The sequence below is a fragment of the Sus scrofa genome, chromosome 2, assembly GCF_000003025.6.
Source record: "Sus scrofa isolate TJ Tabasco breed Duroc chromosome 2, Sscrofa11.1, whole genome shotgun sequence".
NCBI classification, from domain to species: Eukaryota; Metazoa; Chordata; class Mammalia; order Artiodactyla; family Suidae; genus Sus; species Sus scrofa.
Window position 1 is genome coordinate 58,261,500 of NC_010444.4, and position 23,913 is coordinate 58,285,412.

At 51.4% G+C, this 23,913-nt stretch overlaps 1 protein-coding gene across 1 annotated transcript; it reads left to right on the forward strand.

Moving 5' to 3' along the window:
* ATP13A1 (ATPase 13A1) lies at positions 5,990–23,884 on the forward strand. The gene is made up of 26 exons (XM_013987501.2): positions 5,990–6,628; positions 9,339–9,428; positions 9,544–9,734; positions 11,448–11,520; positions 11,730–11,885; positions 11,991–12,060; positions 12,138–12,244; positions 12,796–12,925; positions 13,052–13,107; positions 13,684–13,810; positions 13,893–14,030; positions 14,110–14,230; positions 14,602–14,759; positions 15,068–15,243; positions 15,317–15,427; positions 17,711–17,836; positions 18,693–18,801; positions 20,245–20,444; positions 20,527–20,623; positions 21,247–21,407; positions 21,478–21,592; positions 21,680–21,876; positions 22,736–22,878; positions 23,109–23,220; positions 23,306–23,449; positions 23,535–23,884. Exons 1-26 carry the CDS (start codon positions 6,239–6,241, stop codon positions 23,643–23,645), a joined length of 3,609 nt encoding a protein of 1,202 aa, XP_013842955.2. The 5' UTR covers positions 5,990–6,238; the 3' UTR covers positions 23,646–23,884.

A 23,913-nucleotide genomic window follows, 5' to 3' on the forward strand; every position in this document is an offset into this window, starting at 1 on the left:
TCTCAGATCCAAATACTTTGTATGATACTATAATGATGGATGCATTTCATATATTTATCCAAACCCATTGCATGCACAATGCCAAAAGTGAACCATAGGTCGATTTTGAGTGTCAATAATATATATAATAATATGTCAATTTAGGCTCCTTAATTGAAACAATATACCACTCTGGTGGAGGATGCTGATAATCTGGAAGGCTATAAATAGGGGGGAAGATGATATGTAGGAAATAACTGCAGCTTTCAATTTTGCTTGAACTTAAAACTGCTGTAATAAAATTAAGGGACTTTTTTAATTGGCTGCCATAAAATCTATTTTCCAAATGTGAGGGAAAAAATGTCTAATTTGGAAATGCATTGAAGATTAAAACAAAGAACACAATTACAACAAAGCAAAAATTTATGAGTTCCCATTGTGGCTCAGAGGGTTAAGAACCCAACTAGATTCTATCAAACATATAAAGAGGAATTGGGGCCCATCCTCCTTAAACTCTTTCAAAAGGTTGAAGAAGAAGGAATACTCCCAAAGACATTCTATGATGCCACCATCACCCTCATTCCAAAACCAGGCAGAGATACCACCAAAAAAGAAAACTATCAGCCAATATCATTGATGAATATAGATGCAAAAATTCTCAACAAAATCTTAGCCAACCGAATCCAACAACATACCAAAAAAATTATACACCATGACCAGGTTGGGTTCATCCCAGGTTCACAAGGATGGTTCAACATACGCAAATCAATCAGCATCATACACCACATTAACAAAAAAAAAAGTCAAAAATCATATGATCATCTCAATAGACGCAGAAAAAGCATTGGACAAAGTCCAACATCCATTCATGATCAAGACTCTCGCCAAAGTGGGTATAGAGGGAACATTCCTAAATATAATCAAAGCCACTTATGATAAACCCACAGCAAATATAATACTCCATGGGGAAAAACTGAAAGCCTTCTCACTCAAATCTGGAACAAGACAGGGATGCCCACTCTCACCACTGCTCTTCAACATCGTTTTGGAAGTCCTAGCCACAGCAATTAGACAAACAAAAGAAATAAAAGGCATCCATATAGGAAGAGAAGAGATCAAACTGTCACTGTATGCAGATGACATGATACTATACCTAGAAAACCCTAAGGACTCAACCCCAAAACTCCTTGAACTGATTAATAAATTCAGCAAAGTAGCAGGATATAAGATTAACATTCAGAAGTCAGTTGCATTTCTGTATACCAGCAATGAAACATTAGAAAAGGAATACAAAAATACGATACCTTTTAAAATTGTACCTCACAAAATCAAATACCTCGGAATACACCTGACCAAAGAGGTAAAGGACCTATGTGCCGAGAACTATAAAACTTTAATCAAAGAAATCAAAGAAGATGTAAAGAAATGGAAAGATATTCCATGTTCCTGGATTGGAAAAATCAATATTGTGAAAATGGCCATACTACCCAAAGCAATCTACAGATTCAATGCAATCCCTATCAAATTACCCATGACATTTTTCACAGAACTAGAACAAACAATCCAAACATTTATATGGAACAACAAAAGACCCAGAATCGCCAAAGCAATCCTGAGAAACAAAAACCAAGCAGGAGGTATAACTCTCCCAGACTTCAAGAAATACTACAAAGCCACAGTCATCAAAACAGTGTGGTACTGGTATCAAAACAGACAGACAGACCAATGGAACAGAATAGAGAATCCGGAAATAAACCCTGACACCTGTGGTCAATTAATCTTTGACAAGGGAGGCAAGAACATAAAGTGGGAAAAGGAAAGTCTATTCAGCAAGCATTGCTGGGAAACCTGGACAGCTGCATGCAAAGCAATGAAACTAGAACACACCCTCACACCATGCACAAAAATAAACTCAAAATGGCTGAAAGGCTTAAATATACGACAGGACACCATCAAACTCCTAGAAGAAAACATAGGCAAAACACTCTCTGACATCAACCTCATGAATATTTTCTCAGGTCAGTCTCCCAAAGCAATAGAAATTAGAGCAAAAATAAACCCATGGGACCTCATCAAACTGAAAAGCTTTTGCACAGCAAAGGAAACCCAAAAGAAAACAAAAAGACAACTTACAGAATGGGAGAAAATAGTTTCAAATGATGCAACCGACAAGGGCTTAATCTCTAGAATATATAAACAACTTATACATCCCAACAGCCAAAAAACCAATCAATCAATGGAAAAATGGGCAAAAGACCTGAATAGACATTTCTCCAAAGAAGATATACAGATGGCCAACAAACACATGAAAAAATGCTCAACATCGCTGATTATAAGAGAAATGCAAATCAAAACTACCATGAGATACCACCTCACACCAGTCAGAATGGCCATCATTCATAAATCCACAAATAACAAGTGCTGGAGGGGCTGTGGAGAAAAGGGAACCCTCCTGCACTGCTGGTGGGAATGTAAACTGGTACAGCCACTATGGAGAACAGTTTGGAGATACCTTAGAAATCTATGCATAGAACTTCCATATGACCCCACAATCCCACTCTTGGGCATCTATCCGGACAAAACTCTACTTAAAAGAGACACTTGCACCCACATGTTCATTGCAGCACTATTCACAATAGCCAGGACATGGAAACAACCTAAATGTCCATCGACAGATGATTGGATTCGGAAGATTTGGTATATATACACAATGGAATACTACTCAGCCATAAAAAAGGATGACATCATGCCATTTGCAGCAACATGGATGGAACTAGAGAATCTCATCCTGAGTGAAATGAGCCAGAAAGACAAAGACAAATACCATATGATATCACTTATAACTGGAATCTAATATCCAGCACAAATGAACATCTCCTCAGAAAAGAAAATCATGGACTTGGAGAAGAGACTTGTGGCTGCCTGATGGGAGGGGGAGGGAGTGGGAGGGATCGGGAGCTTGGGGTTATCAGACACAACTTAGAATAGATTTACAAGGAGATCCTGCTGAATAGCATTGAGAACTTTGTCTAGATACTCATGTTGCAACAGAAGAAAGGGTGGGGGAAAAACTGTAATTGTAATGTATACATGTAAGGATAACCTGACCCCCTTGCTGTACAGTGGGAAAATAAAAAAAAATATATTAAAAAAAATAAAATAAAATAAAATAGAGGAGAAAAAAAAAAAAGAACCCAACTAGTACCCATGAGGATACAGGTCTGATCCCTGGCCTTGTTCAGTGGGTTAAGGATCCGGAGTTTCTGCAAGCTGTGGTGTAGACCTCAGATGCAGCTTGGATCTGACATTGCTTGGCCGTGGCATAGGTCCACAGCTACACCTCCAATTTGACCCCTAGCCTGGGAACTTCCATATGCCACAGGTACAGCCCTAAATAGGAAAAAAGGAAAAAAGAAAGAAAAGAAATTTATATGCTGTTTCTCCAAAATATTTTGATAAAAGTTTTTTGTTTGTTTGTTTAAGTTCAATCTTTTTTTTTTTATGGCCGCAAATTAGACATGAATAGCATTACAGCAACCAAAAGGCTAAATCAAAATGTCATAAACCCCATGATAGAAAGAAGATCTTTATAGCTAATAAAGGAGAAACTGTAACTGCTCCCAGGAGGTCTAAGACCCCTGAGAGATTAATGGCATCCAGAAATCTGGCCGATAAAACACCTGAGCCCATAGGTCAAAACTGGAATGCCGAAGACCTACTTTGTTAACACAGCACAGCACAGCACTGGTCCTCACAGAATTTTTTTTTTCCAGAAATATTTTTTTTTATTTCCCCAATACATTATTTTTTTTCTACTGTACAGCATGCTGACCCAGTTACACATACATGTGTATAATCTTTTTTCTCACATTATCATGCTCGATCATAAGTGACTAGACATAGTTTTCAGTGAACATTTTGATAATGTTTGAAGAAGCCATAAGGAGCCCAGACAAGTACCAACTGTCCCTACGTTGTTGGACATCACATGTAGGTTGTGACAAAAACTCACATGGTGGAGTTCCCGTCATGGCTCAGTGGTTAAAGAATCCAACTAGGAACCATGAGGTTGAGGGTTCGCTCCCTGGCCTTGCTCAGTGGATTAAGGATCTGGTGTTGCCATGAGCTGTGGTGTAGGTCTTGGACTCGACTGGGATCCTGCATTGCTGTGGCTCTGGTGTAGGCCAGCGGCTACAGCTCCATTTAGATCCCTAGCCTGGGAACCTCCATATGCCGCAGGAGCAGCCCTAGAAAAGGCAAAAAAAAAAAAAAAAAAAAAACCACAACACCTCACGTGGCAAAATAATGACTCATGTTCCCATCGTGGCACAGTGGTTAACGAATCCGACTAGGAACCATGAGGTTGCGGGTTCGGTCCCTGCCCTTGCTCAGTGGGTTAACGATCCTGCCTTGACATGAGCTGTGGTGTAGGTTGCAGACAAGGCTCGGATCCCGCTTGCTGTGGCTCTGGCATAGGCAGGGGGCTACAGCTCCAATTCGACCCTAGCCTGGGAACCTCCATATGCCGCGAGAGCGGCCCAAAGAAATAGCAAAAAAAGACAAAAAGACAAAAAAAAAAAAAAAAAAAAAAAGACTGCTTCAGAATGCAAAATGTCACCAGAAAAGGCAGTCAAATTAAAGAGGACATCCTCAGTTTCTTTCCTAAAAATGTAACTATTTGGAATCCAACTCTGATTTCACACTTTAAAAATCATTCTCAAGGAATTCCTGTCATGGCTCAGCAGTAACGAACCTGACTCATATCCATGAGGATGCGGGTTCAATCCCTGGACTCGCTCAGTGGGTGAAGGATCCAGCATTGCCGTGAGCTGTGGTGTAGGTCACAGACCCAGCTTGGATCCCGAGTTGCTGTGGCTGTGGTGTAGGCCGGTGGCTACAGCTCCAATTAGACCCCTAGCCTAGGAACCTCTATATGCCAAGGGTGCAGCCCTAGAAAAGACCCCCCCCCAAAAAAAAAAAGAAAGAATGAATCAGAAAAGAAAGAATCAGGATAATTTTGGACTTGATAAGATCAGGGAAGCAAGTCAAAGTGACATCATCTTTGTGTTAGTTTTATCACCACATAAAAGAGAAGAATGTTCTAACGGTTGCAGCCCATTCGAATAAGCATTATTGGGAAAGAAAACTGGAGTTTTCAGGTGATTCTGTGGGTTAAGGATAAGGCCACTGCTGTGGCAAAGGTTCAAGCCCTGGCTCAGGAATTTCCGAAAGCCACAGGCGCAGCCAAAAAAAAAGAGAGAAAGAAAAGAAAACTGAAAGAGTAAAAATACCCTACTGTGTAACATAGGACAGAAAGAAACGTCAGGTTGTTTTTTTATTAAATATATAATATTACATAAGTCCTATTGCATTTATGCTCTCAATTTGCAGACTTAACATGCATACACCTTAAGAATCTCAAGAATACACAACATAACCTACAAATTTAACACCCAATGAAGAGTTTAAAAATTAGTTCAAAAAAATGCTATATTTGAGTTCAGAAAGAAACATTATAAACATATCGATATACATTTTTCTCAAATGTATTGTTTGCTGTGTTTTAAATTAGTAGTACTACTAGGTGCTGTAATACTAATTGCCAGTGTTACTTAGTCCTATTGTGGTTTTGTTTAGATACCAGGAAAGTAAATAATAACCAATAAGTAAATAAACATTAACTTTTCGTATTCTTCCAACTTGTGAGTGTGTAATTACTGTTACATGATGTCCCTTGGCGGGTGTGACAGCGTCCAGTCTTCGCTCTCTAAGGCCACCAGACCCGAGTCCCGCCCAGGCCTGGAGGGAGGGAAACTTCATCCCATCCCCGCCCCTCACAAGCCCCGCCCTATCGACAAACCCCAACCCCTTTGAAGGCCGGCACTTTTTTGGTACCGCCTCTGCAAGGTTCAGGCTCCTCCCCTCGTGACCTAGATCGTGCAGTCTCCGAGGACTCACCTCTTCCGGTTTAGGTTGTCATAGTGGCGCCCAGCCCACCCAGCATGGTCTTTTCCGGTCTTAGTCCGGCGTGGCAGAGCAGACAGGCAGCCTTAACCCTGTCATGGTGGCGCCCTGCTTCTCCTTCTGGCCACAGCCGGTCATGGCGGCGCCCTGAGAAGCCACTTCCGGACCCAAACCCCTGCGTTGCCCTGGCTCTTCTTATTCCCTGCTGCCATGGCGGCGCCCAGGGTTTACCGGAAGTAAAACATCAGAAGCGAGCCGGTGCCTCTGCCCGGAAGCGAGCGCGGCGCTGGGAAAGATGGCGGCGGCGGTGGGCAATGCGGTGCCTTGCGGGGCTCGGCATTGCGGGGCCCGGCCCGCTGGGCAGCCCAAGCCCAAGCCGCAGCCGCGCACTGTCCTTGCCGCCGGGCCGGCGCTCATAGCGAGCGGCGACGAGCTGGTAGCCGCCGTGTGGCCGTACCGGCGGCTCGCGCTGCTGCGGCGCCTCACGGTGCTACCATTCGCGGGACTGCTCTACCCAGCCTGGCTGGGCGCCGCGGCCGCCGGCTGCTGGGGCTGGGGCAGCAGCTGGGCGCAGATCCCCGAGGCCGCGCTGCTTGTGCTCGCCACCATCTGCCTCGCGCACGCGCTCACCGTCCTCTCGGGGCATTGGTCCGTGCACGCGCACTGCGCGCTCACCTGCACCCCGGTAAGTGTGTGCACACTAGCCTAACCCTTTGCACGGTCCGGCCTCAGCTCAGAGCCCAGCCACAGCATTCGTGTCCGTCCCCAGCCCATCCTGGGCCTCCTCATCTGCTGGACCTAGGTCCCTGCCGGCGCCCTCCCACCCTTTTGTGCTAGCTAAATCCTGGCCCCGCTGCTGACTTGGCTGTGCCACCCTAGCGCAGGTTACTTCCCTTCTCTGGAATTCCTCCCTGGTGTGGTCATATAGATCCTACAAGGTAATACCTGTAAAAAGATTAGCTCATGGCCCAGCAAATTTCACCGTTTGATAGCTCCCATACTAGCAGGTATTGGTTGTTTCTCCTGGAAACGGACCTACCTTCTTCGTTGGGAGTCTCCTACCTTGCTTTTCAAACTGAGAGGCTAGACCTGCAGGGTGGGGTTTAGTTTGAGAACTGAGCTGGCCAGTGCTCAGAGCCCCCCAGCCCACGACAACTAAAATGAGCTTGAAATGCAGTTTATTGCAGTGTTTAAGAGGAGCAGGCGCTATTTGTGAACAAGTGACTTAGCTGCTTGGAGTCTCTTTGTGTCCATCTGCTAGGATGAGGGTGGTGAGGGCTGCCCTCAGAATACAATAGCCAGATAGTGCATGTGACTTTTAGTTGAGACATCTAGATGAGTGAGGGCTGCCCTCAGCAATTGATAACAGTGACTGTGCCACTGCCCTCAGACGATACTGTCAGGTTTGGAGCCATGGGCGCTGAGATGGGCCTTCTCTCTGATCCCAGACATGTGTCTGCTAAAAGAAGAGAGAAAGGGAACAGCACTGAGAGCTACAAAAAGAGAGAGGACCTCCACCCATCTTTGACTCCAAATGTGGACTGAGTCCTCTTTCTCTTCTGAGAGAGGGAAGTCTCTCTGATCCCAGGACAGGGACTCAAAACTTCTGGGATTGGTGGCTTCAAGTCAGTAAGATGAAAGAGCCCAGAGAGGAATTAAAGAATGGAGGGGAGTTGGGAAGTGACATTTCCAAACTCCAGCTGCCTATTGGCCTGCAGCTAGAAAGTGTGACTATTAACTTCCTCTCCAGGGATAGAGAAGATGGGCTAAGCAGCTGTGGGGTTAGGACAGGCAGATCTGGTTTTACATCAGAGATCTCAGATGGAGGTGCTTCTGCTCTCTGGGTTTCAATTTCCCCTTGTGTAAAGTGAGAACCTTAACAGCTTTCTCAGAGTTGCCATTGTAAGAAGAAACTGAGATGGCATCCACAGAGCACCTGCTGTGGGGCTGGTTCCGTGTAGTGCTTTGCACTTTAATTCTGTGGTGTTACCAGTGTTCGTAGTTCTGTCTTTTGTCATTATTTTCTGCCTGCTTTGGTGGCCCATGAACTCTTGGAGGGGTGGGGCCCTGTTTCTCAGGGTCAGTGCTTTGCTGGCAAAGAAAACATGGCAGCACAGGGTCTGGTGGAGCAGAGGTGGGATGGATGCAACTCACAGGATTGAGCGAGTACTCATTCAGTTCCATTCATTGCCTCCCATGTCTTAGGTGCTGGGGAAATAGCAAAGAACAAAACAGACAAAACCAGAGTTCCCATTGTGGCGCGGCGGAAACTAATCCAGCTAGGAACCATGAGGTTGCAGGTTTGATCCCTGGCCTCGCTCAGTGGATTAGGGATCCGGCGTTGCTGTGGACTGTGGTGTAGGTCAGACATGGCTTGAATCCCAAGTTGCTGTGGCTGTGGTGTGGGCCAGCAGCTGTAGCTTTGATTAGATGCCCCCAGCCCGGGAACCTCCATATGCCGCGTATGAGGCCCTAGAAAGCAAAAAAAAAAAAAAAAAAAAAAAAACAGACAAAACCCATTGCTTTCATGTCAGTGGGGGAGATAGAACTCAGCAGTCAATGCTAAAGAGGGAAAACCAAAACAAGGATTTTGTGAGGGAACTTTAGATGGAGCATCCAGGGGTGGCTTCCTGAAAAGGTGACCTTTGAGCAAAGGCCTGAAAATGGCTGTGTGACGGCACATTCTAGGCAGAGAAAACAGCATGTGTCCTTAGCTGAGACAAGGATGAGCCTCATCATCCCTGTCAGTTAAGGACACAACAAGAATAGTAATGGGGGTAGGGGGCAGAACAGGAGCGGCAGGCCAGGTGGGCTGTGACGAGGCTTGGTTTATGTGGATTAAGAGTGTACGTCATGTCAGTCAGCATTCCGCCTATTTGAGTTTGTCTTTGTCAGCAGAGCCAGGGCATTGGGTGCTGTTTGTGACCTTGGCTTTATAATATGGGTGGGACCAGAGAGGCACAGTAAAGTGCTATTCCTTGTCCCAGTAACAGATGAGGGAGTGGGCAGACCAGCACCCAAAAGCCCAGTGGCATTTTCCAGAAAATGTCCATGGAACTGCAGTGCCCACGAGCTCCTCAGTGGAGGCTCGTGGAGCAAGGGCTTAAGAAGAGCTCAACACGGAGTTCCCGTCATGGCTTAGCAGTAACAAACCGACTAGTAACCATGAGGTTAGGTCCCTGGCCTTGCTCAGTAGGTTAAGGATCCGGCATTGCCATGAGCTGTGATATAAGTCACAGGCTCGGCTCAGATCTGGCATGGCTGTAGCTGTGGCGTAGGCCAGCAGCTGTAGCTCCGATTCAACCTCTAGCCTGGGAACTTCCTTATGTAGAGGGTGCAGCCCTAAAAAAAAAAAAAAAAACGGGGGCTCAACAGCAGCACTTTGCCTCTCACAGGAGTACGACCCCAGCAAAGCGACCTTCGTGAAGGTGGTGCCAACCCCCAACAATGGCTCCACTGAGCTCGTGGCCCTCCACCGAGATGAGGTAGGGACCACCTGCTGGGTGCCCCCCTGGCAGGGGGCCTGGGTGGGAGTGGGACCCCCAGGCACTGACATTCCTAGATCAGGGGCCTCTGCCACAGACACATCTTCTCCCACAGGGTGAAGATGGACAAGAGGTGCTATCCTTTGAATTCCAGAAGATCAAGTATTCTTATGATGCCCTGGAAAAGAAGCGTTTCCTCCCTGTGGCCTTTCCTGTGGGAAACGCCTTCTCATACTACCAGAGCAACAGAGGGTTCCAAGAGGACTCGGAGATCCGAGCAGCCGAGAAGAAATTTGGGAGCAACAAGTAAGTATCCAAGTCCCCATGCCTCACCCCTGTTGCGACAGGGCTGGGGCTCTACCTGTAGTCACAGCCTAGGTCCTTGTCCCAGCTAGTGACTCCTTTCGTATTTGTTTATGCCCTATGATTTGGAGGGGTCCATCTTTTCAAGAAAACATCCCAAGTGAATGTGGTGAGCAACCTTTGAGAAATGTGCCCTAGTCTAGTAATCCCCAAATTTACTTGCTGACAGGAATCTGCTGGAGAGCCCAAAGCTGGGAGCCCCTCCCTGTAGCACATGTACCTAGCCCGGGGCTGCTCATCCTTGTCTTGTTTTGGGGAGGAGGGGGACAACTCACCCTTTATTTTACTTACTTATTTATTTATTTGTCTTTTTAGGGCCAAACCCACGTCATATGGAGGTTCCCAGACTAGGGGTTGAATAGGAGTTGTAGCCACTGGCCTACGCCAAAGCCACAGCAACACAGATCCGAGCTGCATCTGCGAGGTACACCACAGTTCACTGCAGCACCGGATTCTTAACCCACTCAGTGAGGCCAGGGATCAAACCTGCATCCTCATGAATCCTAGTCAGATTCATTTCCCCTGAGCCACGACAGGAATTCCTATTTTAAATTCTTTCTATAAATGTAAATCCTAGCCGTTCTCCTCATACATATTCCAGCACTTTATGAATAATGATAGAGGAGAAGAAAAAAATGCTGGTGATCAAAATAGCCCTTACTTGTATCAGGTAGAATCCAGATGCTCTGTGTGTGTTTTCTCCTTTAATCTTCACCAAAACCACCAGTGTTGCCACAAGGCTGGGAGGGGTCAGAGCTGTGCTTCAGGACCCCCATCCTGGTTACGGTGATAATTGTCCTCAACGCAAAAACCCTCAGAACCTCTAGGAAATTAATCTTTACCTAATTGTTTTTCAAAAATTACAAATATGTTACCACACTCAGCAATATAATAACAAGATTTACAGGAAACATTTACTGATCCTCCCCTCCCCCACCTAGGTCAGCCGTGGTGCCAGCCTGGGATGTCCCCTCTTACACCATCCTTGCTTAAGCAAGAGCACCCTGTACAATCCAGGGCAGGGCTCAGTTGGTTTTTATCACAATATGGCCGCCGTGTAGTTTCTTTCTCTCAAATCCCATGTCCCAAACATCCCTCCAGTTCTGTGGGGCAGAACAAGGATGGCCCTGGTTGACATGGCTGGTCCCCCAGCCAATTGAGGCCCCCACACACCCCTTCAAGGCCCTGCTTAAATTCCTAGGCTTTTATTCAGGGAGTCTTTGGGAAATCTCAGCTCAGACTAGCTGGGGTTCTGGCACAATATTTCGGGCCCCACGGGGCCCCTCAGCTCCCAGCTGCCAGGCCGTCTCTGTGCAGCTTCAGTCGGCCATTCCTTCTCCCCTCGCCTTGTTGCCCAACCAGATAATAGGTTCTTGCCTCTCACCAGCCCCACTCAGGGGCAGCTGCCTAAAGAGCCCAGTGCTTATTCAGAAGCTTTCTCTGGGTTCTGCAGAGCAGCGAGCTGCGAACAATCAGCATGTCTGCTCCCATGCCTCCCAGTCAAGGAGGGCCATGGTTGAATGGAGCATCCAGGGTCTGGAAGCTCCCTAGGGTTCTTATGTCCCCATAGGTCTTCAGTGCCCCCCAAGTAGAGGTGTCAGGGTGGGGCCTCCGACCTCCCATTGTGAACAGGATGTGGCCTCTGATCTCTTGCAGGGCTGAGATGGTGGTGCCTGACTTCTCAGAGCTGTTCAAGGAGAGAGCCACAGCACCCTTCTTTGTGTTCCAGGTAAAGCAGCAACACCGGCCCTTCTCCCCACCCTGTCCCTTGGGCCTTTCACAGCCAGAGCAACCTTTGTCCACTGCCAACAGCAAAAACCTCTCCCAGTCCTCGTGGTCAGAGCCCGTGGACAGAACACTGACCCTCAGTGTACCATCTAGCCCTCCTCAGGCATTTCACCTGCATTCCCAGAAACAGACATGGCCCATGTCCTGCAGGTGTTCTGCGTGGGGCTCTGGTGTCTGGACGAGTACTGGTACTACAGCGTCTTCACACTCTCCATGCTGGTGGCCTTTGAGGCTTCTCTAGTGCAGCAGCAGATGCGGAACATGTCAGAGATCCGGAAGATGGGCAACAAGCCCCACATGATCCAGGTGTGGCCAGCAGGGAGATGGGCTGAATAGCAGGGTTCCTGCGGTCTTGGGGTGGGCACGGCACAGGTGCATTCCTAGAGCTGACTGCACCCTACCCCATCTCAGGTCTACCGTAGCCGGAAGTGGAGGCCCATTGCCAGCGATGAGGTTGTACCTGGGGACATCGTCTCAATTGGTGAGGCCCAGTCCTGCTCTATCCCAGTGGGAGCCCACCTCAGGCTTCTGTCCAACCATTCTGCCCCTGACTTGCAGGCCGCTCCCCACAGGAGAACCTGGTGCCGTGTGATGTGCTGCTGTTGCGGGGCCGCTGCATCGTAGACGAGGCCATGCTCACTGGAGAGTCGGTCCCCCAGATGAAGGTGCTGGGCCCAGAGTGGGGAGTGGGTGGTCTTCGGTCTACTCAGCACATCTATCCCATTCACTGAGGTGGAGATGGGCCAGGGAAGGGCTGGTGGTGAGGCCAGGATCCTGCCCAGGCTCAAATGGAGGAGGGATGGACACCCACCCACCCCTAAGCCCAGGAGACTAGGGGGAGGCAAAGTGGGCGCAGCATCCAGATGGAGCTGCTGGGTTTCCTGGCAGATCAGCACCCTTGACTAAGGGCAGCTAGATAGTGATAAGGAAAGGGAAGGGGATGAGAGGCCAAGTGGGGTGTCAGGCAGCCTGGGATCTCAGGCTGAGATAGGCTAAGAGAAATGAGGCTGTGGATCTGGGGTGACGGGGTCAGTGCTGCACACGATGGTGGAAAAAGGACAAGGTGGGGCCCCTGCCCTTAGTGAGGTACACCAGATGGGATGGGGAGCCCTGTGAGGGTCAGGCAGGCTCCTCCCAGCCCAGGGTCCAACTCTCCAGATGGGATGGAGAAGGAAGCTGAGGTGGGACTAGCCATCGACTTCACTGTCCTCCCCAGGAGCCCATCGAAGACCTCAGCCCGAACCGGGTCCTGGACCTGCAGGCTGACTCCCGGCTCCATGTCATCTTTGGCGGCACCAAGGTGGTGCAGCATATCCCCCCACAGAAGGCCACCACGGGCCTGAAGCGTAGGTGCCTCGGGGATGTCTGGGGGTGACCTACCCCATCGCCCCCACACCCCCAACATCTGCTTGGCTCTGAGGGAGCAGGATGAGCAGACGTGAATTAACTCTAGCTCTGCCTTGTCTCCCCAGCGGTCGACAACGGGTGTGTGGCCTTCGTTCTGAGGACAGGATTCAACACGTCCCAGGTGTGGCATCTTGCTCAGCTCTGGGGAGGGTGGTCCCTGGGATGAATGGTGGACAGTTGAAATGGCAACTTTTTCAGACCCTAGAACATCCACCCCCTAGGTTCACACTGAGAGCAGGTAGTGGGCCAGGGGCCAGAGTACAGAAACAAGCCCCAGACCCGAACAGATTGTTTTCCCCGACTGAGGTTCTGGTGAGGCCTACAGACAGTAGACTGTTTCTGATCCCACACACTTGGGGATCACAAAGTCTGAGCTATAAACTCTTCCCTAAAATGGTATGAGGACTCCTTGATAGAGATGGTGAATCAGATCTCCTTCAGGGAAATTCATCCCCTCCATCTCAGTCACTTCTGCCCCATCCCCCAGTCTTCAGCCACTGACTCCGTAACTCTGTGGCTGAGTTGCAGCTGCCCACACAGCTCTATGGTCCCTAGAACAGCTCTGTTGTCAGCTGTGGGGCTCACTTAGCCCAGGTAGGCACTCTCTGTCAGCAGAGAGAAAACCTGGCCTTGGTACTTTTAGGCAGAGAAGCCTGCCACCCTCCCAGGCAAGGCCTCTGTCCCTCCATACCCCTAGGGCAAGCTGCTGCGCACAATCCTCTTTGGTGTCAAGAGGGTGACGGCAAATAATCTGGAGACCTTCATCTTCATCCTCTTCCTCCTGGTCTTTGCCATTGCAGCAGCCGCCTACGTGTGGATCGAAGGTAAGCACCACAACCCTCTTCCTTCCCCATCTGCTGGGCCCTGTGCCCGCGGCCCCCAGGCTGGCAGGCCCTGTGTTTACAGGTACCAAGGACCCCAGCCGGAACCGCTACAAGCTGTTTCTGGAATGCACACTGATTCTCACCTCCGTTGTGCCCCCCGAGCTACCCATTGAGCTATCTCTGGCCGTCAACACTTCCCTCATTGCTCTGGCCAAGCTCTGTGAGTCTCTGGGGCAGGGACAGGGTGCCATGTGGGCTGGAGCCTGGCAGGGCCCCTGACCCTGGCTCCCACCACCCAGACATGTACTGCACGGAGCCCTTCCGGATCCCCTTTGCCGGCAAGGTGGAGGTGTGCTGCTTCGACAAGACCGGGACCTTGACCAGTGACAGCCTGGTGGTGCGCGGGGTGGCCGGGCTCCGGTGAGCATGGGGAGTCTAGGCTGTGACATACCCACTAAGGGGCTTTCTGAGGGCTCAGGGACAGACAGCTGCCCAGCCCAAGCCTTCAAGGTGAGAGCTTGTCACAGGCCCTACCACAGAAGCCCACTCCAGGAGACTCCCCAAGCAGTCCTCAGCATGAGTGACAGTGGCAAGTGGCTCATTGTGAGCCCACAGCAGCCATGTGCTCTGCTTCTGTGAGAAAGGCGCAGGTGGCATGGGGACCAAGACAACACCCTACACCCCCCCATTGTAGAGCTTGGGGCCCCATCCCTCATCCTGACTGGCAATTCCCAGGGGTCCCTCCACCTGCTCACCTCCACCCCGTAACCAACCGTTCCTCATCCTTGCAGGGATGGGAAGGAGGTGACCCCTGTGTCCAACATCCCCATAGAAACACACCGGGCTCTGGCCTCATGCCACTCCCTCATGCAGCTGGATGACGGCACTCTCGTGGGTGACCCCCTTGAGAAAGCCATGCTGACAGCCGTAGACTGGACGCTGACCAAAGGTGAGGAGCTGGAGCCTCAGGCATCCTGCCAGCTCTTAGGCCCCTGGGTAGGCAGGCTATGCCTCTCAGACACCTGTGTGTGCAACTTGGGCAGGTGGGTGGGCACAGGCTCACATCTGACCTGGAATAGGGCCTCCACCCCTCATCTCCCAGCTCTGACCCCTCCCAGAGCCAGGAGTTCCCACAGGCCCTGGGTCTGGAGGTGGGGGTGGGGGGCGGAGTGGGGAAGGGCATGGAGGGGGCTGGGCTGGGGCTTGGCTGCCTCTTTGGAGCGAAGGCCCTCAGGACTCGTGCTTATTTGTTTCCAGATGAGAAAGTATTCCCCCGAAGTATTAAAACTCAGGGGCTGAAAATTCACCAGCGCTTTCATTTTGCCAGTGCCCTAAAGCGAATGTCCGTGCTCGCCTCCTATGAGAAGCTTGGCTCCACTGATCTCTGCTACATCGCAGCCGTGAAGGGGGCCCCCGAAACCCTGCACTCCATGGTAAGCCAGCCCCGGCCCAGCGGGGGGAGCAGGGTGTGGGGCGGTCGGTGACATCCCCCTGCATTCCCTGCAGTTCGCCCAGTGCCCACCTGACTACCACCACATTCACACGGAGATTTCCCGGGAAGGAGCCCGTGTTCTGGCGCTGGGGTACAAGGAACTGGGGCACCTCACCCACCAGCAGGTAAGGGCCCAGTTCTCCCACCTGCCAGCCCCTTATCGACATCACCTTCTGTCCCCTATAGTGCCACCATGAGCAGGCCCAATTTCATCTTCCTCCTCAGCCTCTACCTTTGGAGGCCCCAAGTGGCACTCAATCCTTGGTTTCTTCTCTCCTACATGCCCCACCCCCCAGGGGACCACATCCCACCTCATAAGACTGCTCCCTAGAGAGCACACCTCACACCCCCTTGGGGAACACCTGGAGGCACCTTGGATTCCCTGGCTCCAGCTCAGCTCCACCCCTGCACTGCCCAGTCACCGGATCACTGCATGGTCCTGGGGGCATCCCCAGCCCTCAGTCACACCCCATGTCCCATCAGGTGTAGGCTCTGCTCCCACCTCCACTATCAGCCACTCCTTTATGGACTTCTACCTCGGCCCTCATCCAAGTGGCCCTCAATCTGCTTGCCCCCAGTGACCATGAGATCCTTCCGCAGTGCATACCAGGTGATGCCTCTGTGTTCAGAGCCCCAGTCAAGGCCCATTCCTTCCTGAGCCTGGTCACAGATCCCCCTCAGAGCCATCCTACTCTATACCACCCCATGGCCCCCTCTCCCCCATTCCCCTGCCTTCATCTCTCTCTCAGTACTCAGTGTTCTGATCTCTGATTTTCTTTTTTTTTTTCCTCGTTTTCTTATTATAGTTGATTTAAATTGTTCTGTCAATTTCTGTTGTACAGCATAATGATACATCTATATATACTCTTTTTCTCACTATCTTTTTTCACGTTCTATCACAATTAGATATAGTTCCCTGTACTATACAGCAGGACCTCATTGCTTATCTGTTCTAAGTGTGATAATTGGCATCTGTTAACCCCAAACTTCCAGTCCATCCCCCTCCCCCTTGGCAACTACAAGTCTGCCATCCATGTCTGCGAGTCTGTTTCTGTTCTGTAGATAGGCTTATTTCTGCCATGTTTTAGATTCCACATATAAGTGATATCATGGTATCTGTCTTTTTCTGGCTTACTCTACTTAGTATGAGAATCTCTAGTTGCACTCATGTTGCTGCAAATGGCATGATTTTGTTCTTCTTTATGACTGAGCAGTATTCATCTATCGATGGATGTTTAGATTGTTTTTTATGTCTTTATTTTTATGAATAGTGCTGCAGTGAACATAGGGGTGCATTTATCTAACCTTTTTCCCCGCCTTTTTTTTTTTTTTGCTTTTTAGGGCTGCACCTGCAGGATATGGAGGTTCCTGGGCTGGGGGTCAAATCAGAACTGCAGCTGCCAGCCTACACCACAACTCCAGCAACACCAGATCCTAAACCCACTGAGTGAGGCCAAGGATGGAACCTGCATCCTCATGGATGCTAGTCAGGTTCATTACCACTGAGTCATAATGGGAACTCCCCGAATGAAAGTTTTGCTTGGATATATGCCCAGGAGTGGGATTGCTGGATCATATGGTAGTTCTATATTTAGTTTTCTGAGGAACCTCCATGCTGTTTTACATAGTGGTTGTACCAATTTGCATTCCTACCAACAGCGTGGGAGGGTTCCCTTTTCTCCCTACCTTTTCCAGCACTTTTTATTTGTAGACTTATTAATGGTAGTTATTCTGACCAGTGTGAAGTGACACCTCACTGTAGTTTTGATTTGCATTTCTGTAATAATTAGTGATGTTGAGCATTTTTTCATGTACCTGTTGGCCATCCTTATGTCTTTGAAGAACTATCTGTTTAGGTCTTCTGCCCATTTTTAAATTGGGTGTTTTGTTTTTTTGCTATTGGGTTGTATGAGTCATTTGTATATTTTGAAGATTAAGCCCTTGTCAGTTATATCATTTACAACTCTTTTTTTCCCATTCCTTTTCGTTTTTTGATTTCTATGATTTTCTTCGTTACGTGTCTCCTCCAATAGAAGGCAAGCCCCATGAGGGCAGAGATTTTTCGGGTTTTGGTAGGAGGTAAAGAGGGTGCTCTCGTGCTTGGTGGTTTCAAAGGAGAGCCCCAACTTTCCTGTCCTAGAAGCTGGGTCACAGGGGATTTGTGCCCCACTGTTGTCCACACTAGGGAGTAGAGGCACCATTGATCGGCCAGGACCACCCAGCCACTGCTGAGTGCCTCTGCCACCAGGGTTTCTATCACCCTCTCCACACCTCTCACCTCTGACCCTTGAAGGTCCCTTCTGCAAGGATGGGGCCTTTGACCTCCCCACCCACAGCATGTTTATAGAACTTGGGAAATGAGGGAGGGGAGGGGCAGGTTATGAAGGCACTACTATGTCCATCCGTAGGCGCGGGAAGTCAAGCGAGAAGCCCTAGAGTGCAACCTCAAGTTCGTTGGCTTCATCGTGGTCTCCTGCCCACTCAAGGCTGACTCCAAGGCCGTGATCCGTGAGATCCAGAATGCCTCCCATCGGGTACAGCCCTAGACCCCTCCCCAGCAGGCCCCATGGGTGGGCAGTCTTGGCTACTCCTTACACAGAGGGGGATATGTCAGTGAAGGACAGTTCCATCTTCAGTGGGGTACTCAAGGGTGGGTATCCAAGTCTTGGAAGCAAAGATCCCATGGATTTTGGTCAAGTTCCACCATGGCTTGGGCACTCAAGCTATCCCGGCCCAAGGATGCTCTGGGACCCCACCTGTGCCACTTTCCTCACATCACTTCCCCAGGCCTCCCGCATCCCTGGGAGATGAGGGCTATTCCCCTGTTCCACCCCATCTTAGAAAACAGTTGAGGCTGGTTTGGAGGATGTGGAGACAATACCCAGACAAACCATGTCCCAGTGGCTTTGCTCTTTCAGTTCTGGTGGTTTGTGTTTCCCAGTTTGGGACTCAGGATAGAGTTTAGGGTGTGAGAGGTGGGCCAGCAGTATCAGGATAGTGACGTGATCAGTCCTCACCTGGCCCTCAGCAGTCAGGGTCACCTTCCCATCACAAGGCTGTGAGCCAAGAAGCTAGAGCGTATTGCCATACCCATCCCCAACTCCCTGCCAAAAGTATCTACCAAGTCAGGAGGGTCCACACCAAGGTCTGGTTCTTAGTTTTCATTGCCAGGGAAAGCTATGGGTATTCTCAGAAAGATGCATATACTTGTATCATTTGCAGAAAACACAACTAGATAGGGCAGATTATGGCCCCTGGAAGCCCAGTCCCTATTAGGGGGCCAAGACCTCCCTCTACGGCTTTTCTTAGAGGGGACTTGGCCCCCAGGTCTCCAGGTTGGAGTTCTGACCCACTGAGCCCTATTCCACTGAGCCTCCACCCTCTTCCCAGGTGGTCATGATCACAGGTGACAACCCGCTCACTGCCTGCCACGTGGCTCAGGAGCTACACTTCATTGAAAAGGCTCACACACTGATCCTGCAGCCTCCCACAGAGAAAGGTAAGGCCCCATGTGATCATGGGCTCTGGGGTCCCTGAGTCTAAGAACAGCTCCTGTTTCGTGGCTCACCTCTGTGCCAGGCCTGAGTGAACACACCCAGTATCATCCAGTACCTGGGACATAGGCCTATGGATCACAGCCCTGCCCATGCACACGCTTGGACTCCACACTCCACCTGAGCAGCAGCATGGGGGCAGTCACTGGTTCCAGGACCAGAAACGATTTATAATCTTAAGGTGATTGGTTGTAGTCACACCAGCCCTCGTTTCATATCCTCCCACCCACCTTAGGCCTGACTGGCCGCGTATGCATGACCACTGCTCCCCTCCTGAGCACAAGGACTGCTGGTGCTTATGTTTGGCATGGCCAGACTGGAGGCAGAGGGCTCGGATTGCATTACCACGTTGGTCCCTTTGCCCCACACGAGAGGGCTTGCCATCCCCACACCACATAGGAGGAAGCCAGCCAAGTCAGCTATTGGGGCCCCTGCATTACAGACCAGGAAACAGAGAGTGAACCCATCCACCAGGATCACTTGGAGACACTGCACTGTGACTAAGGCTATGAACTCAAATGTCCTGATTCCTGAGCTCATGGTCTCGGGCCTCTCCTGAGTAACCAAACTGGTTGCAAGTAGTACCTTAGAATCACCCCAATCGAGGGGCAAATCCAGCCCCAGCACCACTGACTGGTAAAGCGGATTCTGTCGGGTGCAGGGCCTGGCTTGGAAGCAGCATGCACCAGTTGATCCTAGGTCTCTGTCCCAGTCCCAGGCACTAAGCTCTTCCAGAGCCTGGGGATTGTTGGCAGGTAAACCAGAGGTGGCTGCCAAGACTGTTGACTGGCAAGTGAAGCTGCTCTAACAAAACAGCCACAACAAAAGCCAGGTGGAAACTGCCTTCCCTCCAGGCTGAGACAGCTCAGAGCAAGCTGTCCAGTGCACAGGGGGCTGATGGGCTGCCCTCAGCTGTCCTCAGCACTCAGCATCCACACCAGCAGCTAGGAGGGGGAAGTAGATGGATAGCAGTATCTGGCCTGAGGAGGTGACTTGGGATGCCCGGGCTCTGGGAAAGCAGAGTTTTAGGCAGGCCCCCAGGGGTGGGGGATTTTCAGGTGAGGAATTGGGGGGAGCGAGACTGCTTCTGAGATCAGGCCTCCTGGGTTTGAATCTGGCCCCGCCACATGGTCATAGGCCAGTGGGGTAGGCTCTGGCTTTTCAGATCCTTTGTCTGTATTAGAGGGTTCTGTAGATGATCTCTGTGAGGTGCCCAGGGCCTGGGGTATAGTTTAGTAAAGACCTGGATTGGGAGGAATAAGGGGGCAGGGGGGCAGCCAAGAAGATATTTCAGAAAGGAGGACTAGGACACTCATGTGGGGTCCCAGTGAGGGCGTCTACCTGAGCAGCTGAGCCCCCATCCCTGACCCTGGGCGTTGGCCCTGCAGGTCAACCATGTGAGTGGCGCTCCATCGATGGCAGTATCATACTACCCCTGGCCCCAGGCTCCCCGAAGGCACTGGCCCTGGAGCATGCGCTGTGCCTCACGGGTGACGGCCTGGCCCACCTGCAGGCCGAGGACCCACAGCTGCTGCTTCGCCTCATCCCCTATGTGCAAGTATTCGCCCGAGTGGCCCCCAAACAGAAGGTAGGTGCAGGGGGTGGCAGAGGGCAGGTGGGGCCCTGGGGACAGCACACAGCCCTCATTTGGCCTATCTCTGCCCGAATAGGAGTTTGTGATCACCAGCCTGAAGGAGCTGGGCTACGTGACCCTCATGTGTGGGGATGGCACCAATGATGTGGGTGCCCTGAAGCACGCAGACGTGGGTGAGCCACTGAGCCTTGGGAGTGGTGACTGCCAACACCAGCTTGGCATCAGGGACACATCACCAAGCAAGTTCTGTGAGGAGGCAGTAGTGAGGGGATGGAGCAGGGGGCTGGTGGGATTGGGGATCTGAAGGCCAGGAAGGGATATAAATGTCTAAGGACCAGTGTGGCGGGGGCCACCAGGACCTCCGGGAGAATGGGGAGCCCTTTTTTGAAGAAATCAGTTGGCTTTGATCTACCTAGTGTTAAATGCTTTATTTGGGTTTGGGGGTTTTGTCATCATTTTTTCTAAGTAGTTTGTATAAAGTAAGATAGACAATCTCTGAGGCGCTCCTTCAGGTGGGTGGTCTGGTGAAATGGGGTGTTTTGGCCCTGCACCAGCTCTGCAAGGGACATGCAGCGGATAGGGGCCGCACCTGCGGCATGGAGGTTCCCCAGCTAGGAGTCTAATCGGAGCTTCAGCTGCCAGCCTACACCACATCCAGCATTGCTGCTGGATCCTTAACCCACCAAGCGAGGCCAGGGATTGAACCCGTGTCCTCATGGATGCTAGTCATGTTCGTTAACTGCTGAGCCACAATGGGAACTCCTCCTCTGGCTTCTGACATACAGTCTCCTACCAGGTGTGGCACTCCTGGCCAATGCCCCCGAGAGGGTCATCGAACGGCGGCGACGGCCCAGGGACAGCCCCATCTTGAGCAACAGTGGAGTCAGGACCACCTCCAGGGCAGCCAAGCAGAGGTCGGGGCTCCCACCCCCAGAGGAGCAGCTGGCCTCCCAGCGGGTGAGTCTCAGAAGTGGGGCACCAGTGCCCCCTTGTGGTCAGGTCTCACCCCCTGCTGCCTACCTCACAGGACCGCCTGAGCCAGGTGCTGCGGGACCTTGAGGATGAGAGCACACCCATCGTGAAGCTGGGAGATGCCAGCATCGCTGCGCCCTTCACCTCCAAGCTCTCTTCCATCCAGTGCAGTGAGTCCTGCCGTTGTCTTCTCCCCCTGCCCCATCTCTTGGCCCCTCCTGCCTGGCACCTATACTCACACCTGCCTTCCCCCACAGTTTGCCACGTGATCAAGCAGGGCCGATGCACACTGGTAACTACACTGCAGATGTTCAAGATCCTGGCGCTCAATGCCCTAATCCTGGCTTACAGCCAGAGTGTCCTCTACCTGGAGGGTGTCAAGTTCAGCGACTTCCAGGCCACGCTGCAGGGGCTGCTGCTGGCTGGCTGTTTCCTCTTCATCTCCCGCTCTAAGGTGGGCTTCGCTCTCTGACCAAAGCAGAGGCTCCCACTCCAGCCCAAGGGTGCCATCTGCTTCTCCAAGCCAGGGTCTGTGCCCCAGAAGTGCTGAGAGGTTTCTCAGGTGGATAGTTGGTGATGCTTGGGCTGTCCAGGGGCAGGCTGTTATAGGTGCCACCATGCATCGGCTGTTTATGCTCACAGCAGCCCCTGGGGTGGGAACTATCACCCTCAAGTTAAAGGTGAGGATCAGGAGGCAGGGCAGGTGCCACTGAGGCTCTTGCAGTACCACAGCTCAGACCCAGCACTGTCCATAGGCTGGGGTCTCAGGTGGGCCACACAAGTAGGGAAGACAAAGATGAGATGATTGTCAAAACCACTCAGAAAATAAGCAACACAGAGAAGAAATACCGTGGGTCACACAGGCTGTGGGGGATGGCCTCAGGGTCAGTCAGGGAAGGGTGTATGATGCTGACATTCTGGCCAACAGAAAAAGAGAACTAGCCAGGAATTTTAGGCAGAAAGGCTGCAGATGGTCACAGGCTGATACGAGGAAGCCCCGGTGGCCAAAGGGGGTGGGAGGTGATCGGTGATGCATCCCCCATGCACAGCAGGGAGGGCTTTAAGTTTCTTCTAGAGCAGAGGCAGGGTGGATCTTAAGACCCCTATGGCACCTACACAAGAGCATAGCCATTGAGTGAGGCTGGGGGGGCATCTGGGCTGAACGGCTGGGGGGCAAGCAGGGCTCTGATGACTCTTGCTGAACCATGACCCCCAGAATTTGGTGACCACTCTGCACGAGGCCTGCCAGGAAGCAGGGTAGGCAGGTGACCCCAGAGTGAGCCTGGGTCCTGACCCCCACCCTGCCTCTGCAGCCCCTCAAGACCCTCTCCCGAGAGCGACCCCTGCCCAACATCTTCAACCTGTACACCATCCTCACAGTCATGCTCCAGTTCTGCGTGCACTTCGTGAGTCTCGTGTACCTGTACAGCGAGGCCCAGGCTCGGAGCCCTGAGAAGTGAGTCCTGGCCCAGCCTAAGTGTATACAAGGTGCCCCCAAAGGAGGCAGCATCTCACGGGGAGGCGGTGGGGTGCAGATTTGGGGTGGGTGCTGGCAGAAGGAACACATGCAGGCGTAAGGATAGGGTGACCAGGGCCAGGCCAGCAGAGTCCACCAGGCAGAGCCCTGGCTCTTTGCGAGGGCAGCAGGAGTCATAGAGGGACCCCAACCCCCATGTGTCGCTGCAGGCAGGAGCAATTTGTGGACCTATACAAAGAATTTGAGCCAAGCCTAGTCAACAGCACAGTATACATCATGGCCATGGCCATGCAGATGGCCACCTTCGCCATCAACTACAAGGTGAGGCCCAGCCCCTGCCCAAGTACACCCTGCCTACCCTCTGGGCCCCCACAACACGCAGCAGTCCATCCATCTGTGCCCACAGGGTCCACCCTTCATGGAGAGCCTGCCTGAAAACAGGCCCTTGGTGTGGAGCCTAGCCGTGTCACTCTTCGCCATCGTGGGCCTGCTCCTTGGCTCTTCACCTGACTTCAACAGCCAGTTTGGACTCGTGGATATCCCTGTGGAGGTGAGTGGCCCCATAGACATGGTCCTGAGACTTGACCTGAACCTGTCTGCAGGCCCCCAACTCACCAGCACTCCCTGCCCTGCAGTTCAAGTTGGTCATCGCCCAGGTCCTACTCCTGGACTTCTGCTTGGCGCTCCTGGCTGACCGCGTCCTGCAGTTCTTCCTGGGGACCCCAAAGCTGAAAGTGCCTTCCTGAGACGGCGGTGCTGGCACCTGCTGCCCACCCTGCTGCCACTGGGCAGGAGCCCCACAAGGGCCCCAGGAGGGAACACTGCCCCACCCTGGCCAAGGTGAGGATGACCTGGCCTCGCCTATCAAGACTGAGCTGGGACACCCCCCCCACTCCCCCCCAACGGCCGTCTGAGGGCCTGGCTGGCAGAACGAGCCCCAGATCAGCACCTTTGGTAAATAAAGCAGCATCCATGATTTTAAGAACCCCTGTCTCCACCTCTGTCTGCACCACA

Coding starts and splice junctions, on each gene's coding strand:
- ATP13A1 (XM_013987501.2), top strand. CDS start 6,239: ATGGCGGCGGCGGTGGGCAATGCGGTGCCTTGCGGGGCTCGGCATTGC. Junction 14,231..14,601: donor CGCGGGGTGGCCGGGCTCCG/GTGAGCATGGGG, acceptor TCATCCTTGCAG/GGATGGGAAGGAGGTGACCC. Junction 23,450..23,534: donor TCGTGGATATCCCTGTGGAG/GTGAGTGGCCCC, acceptor CCTGCCCTGCAG/TTCAAGTTGGTCATCGCCCA.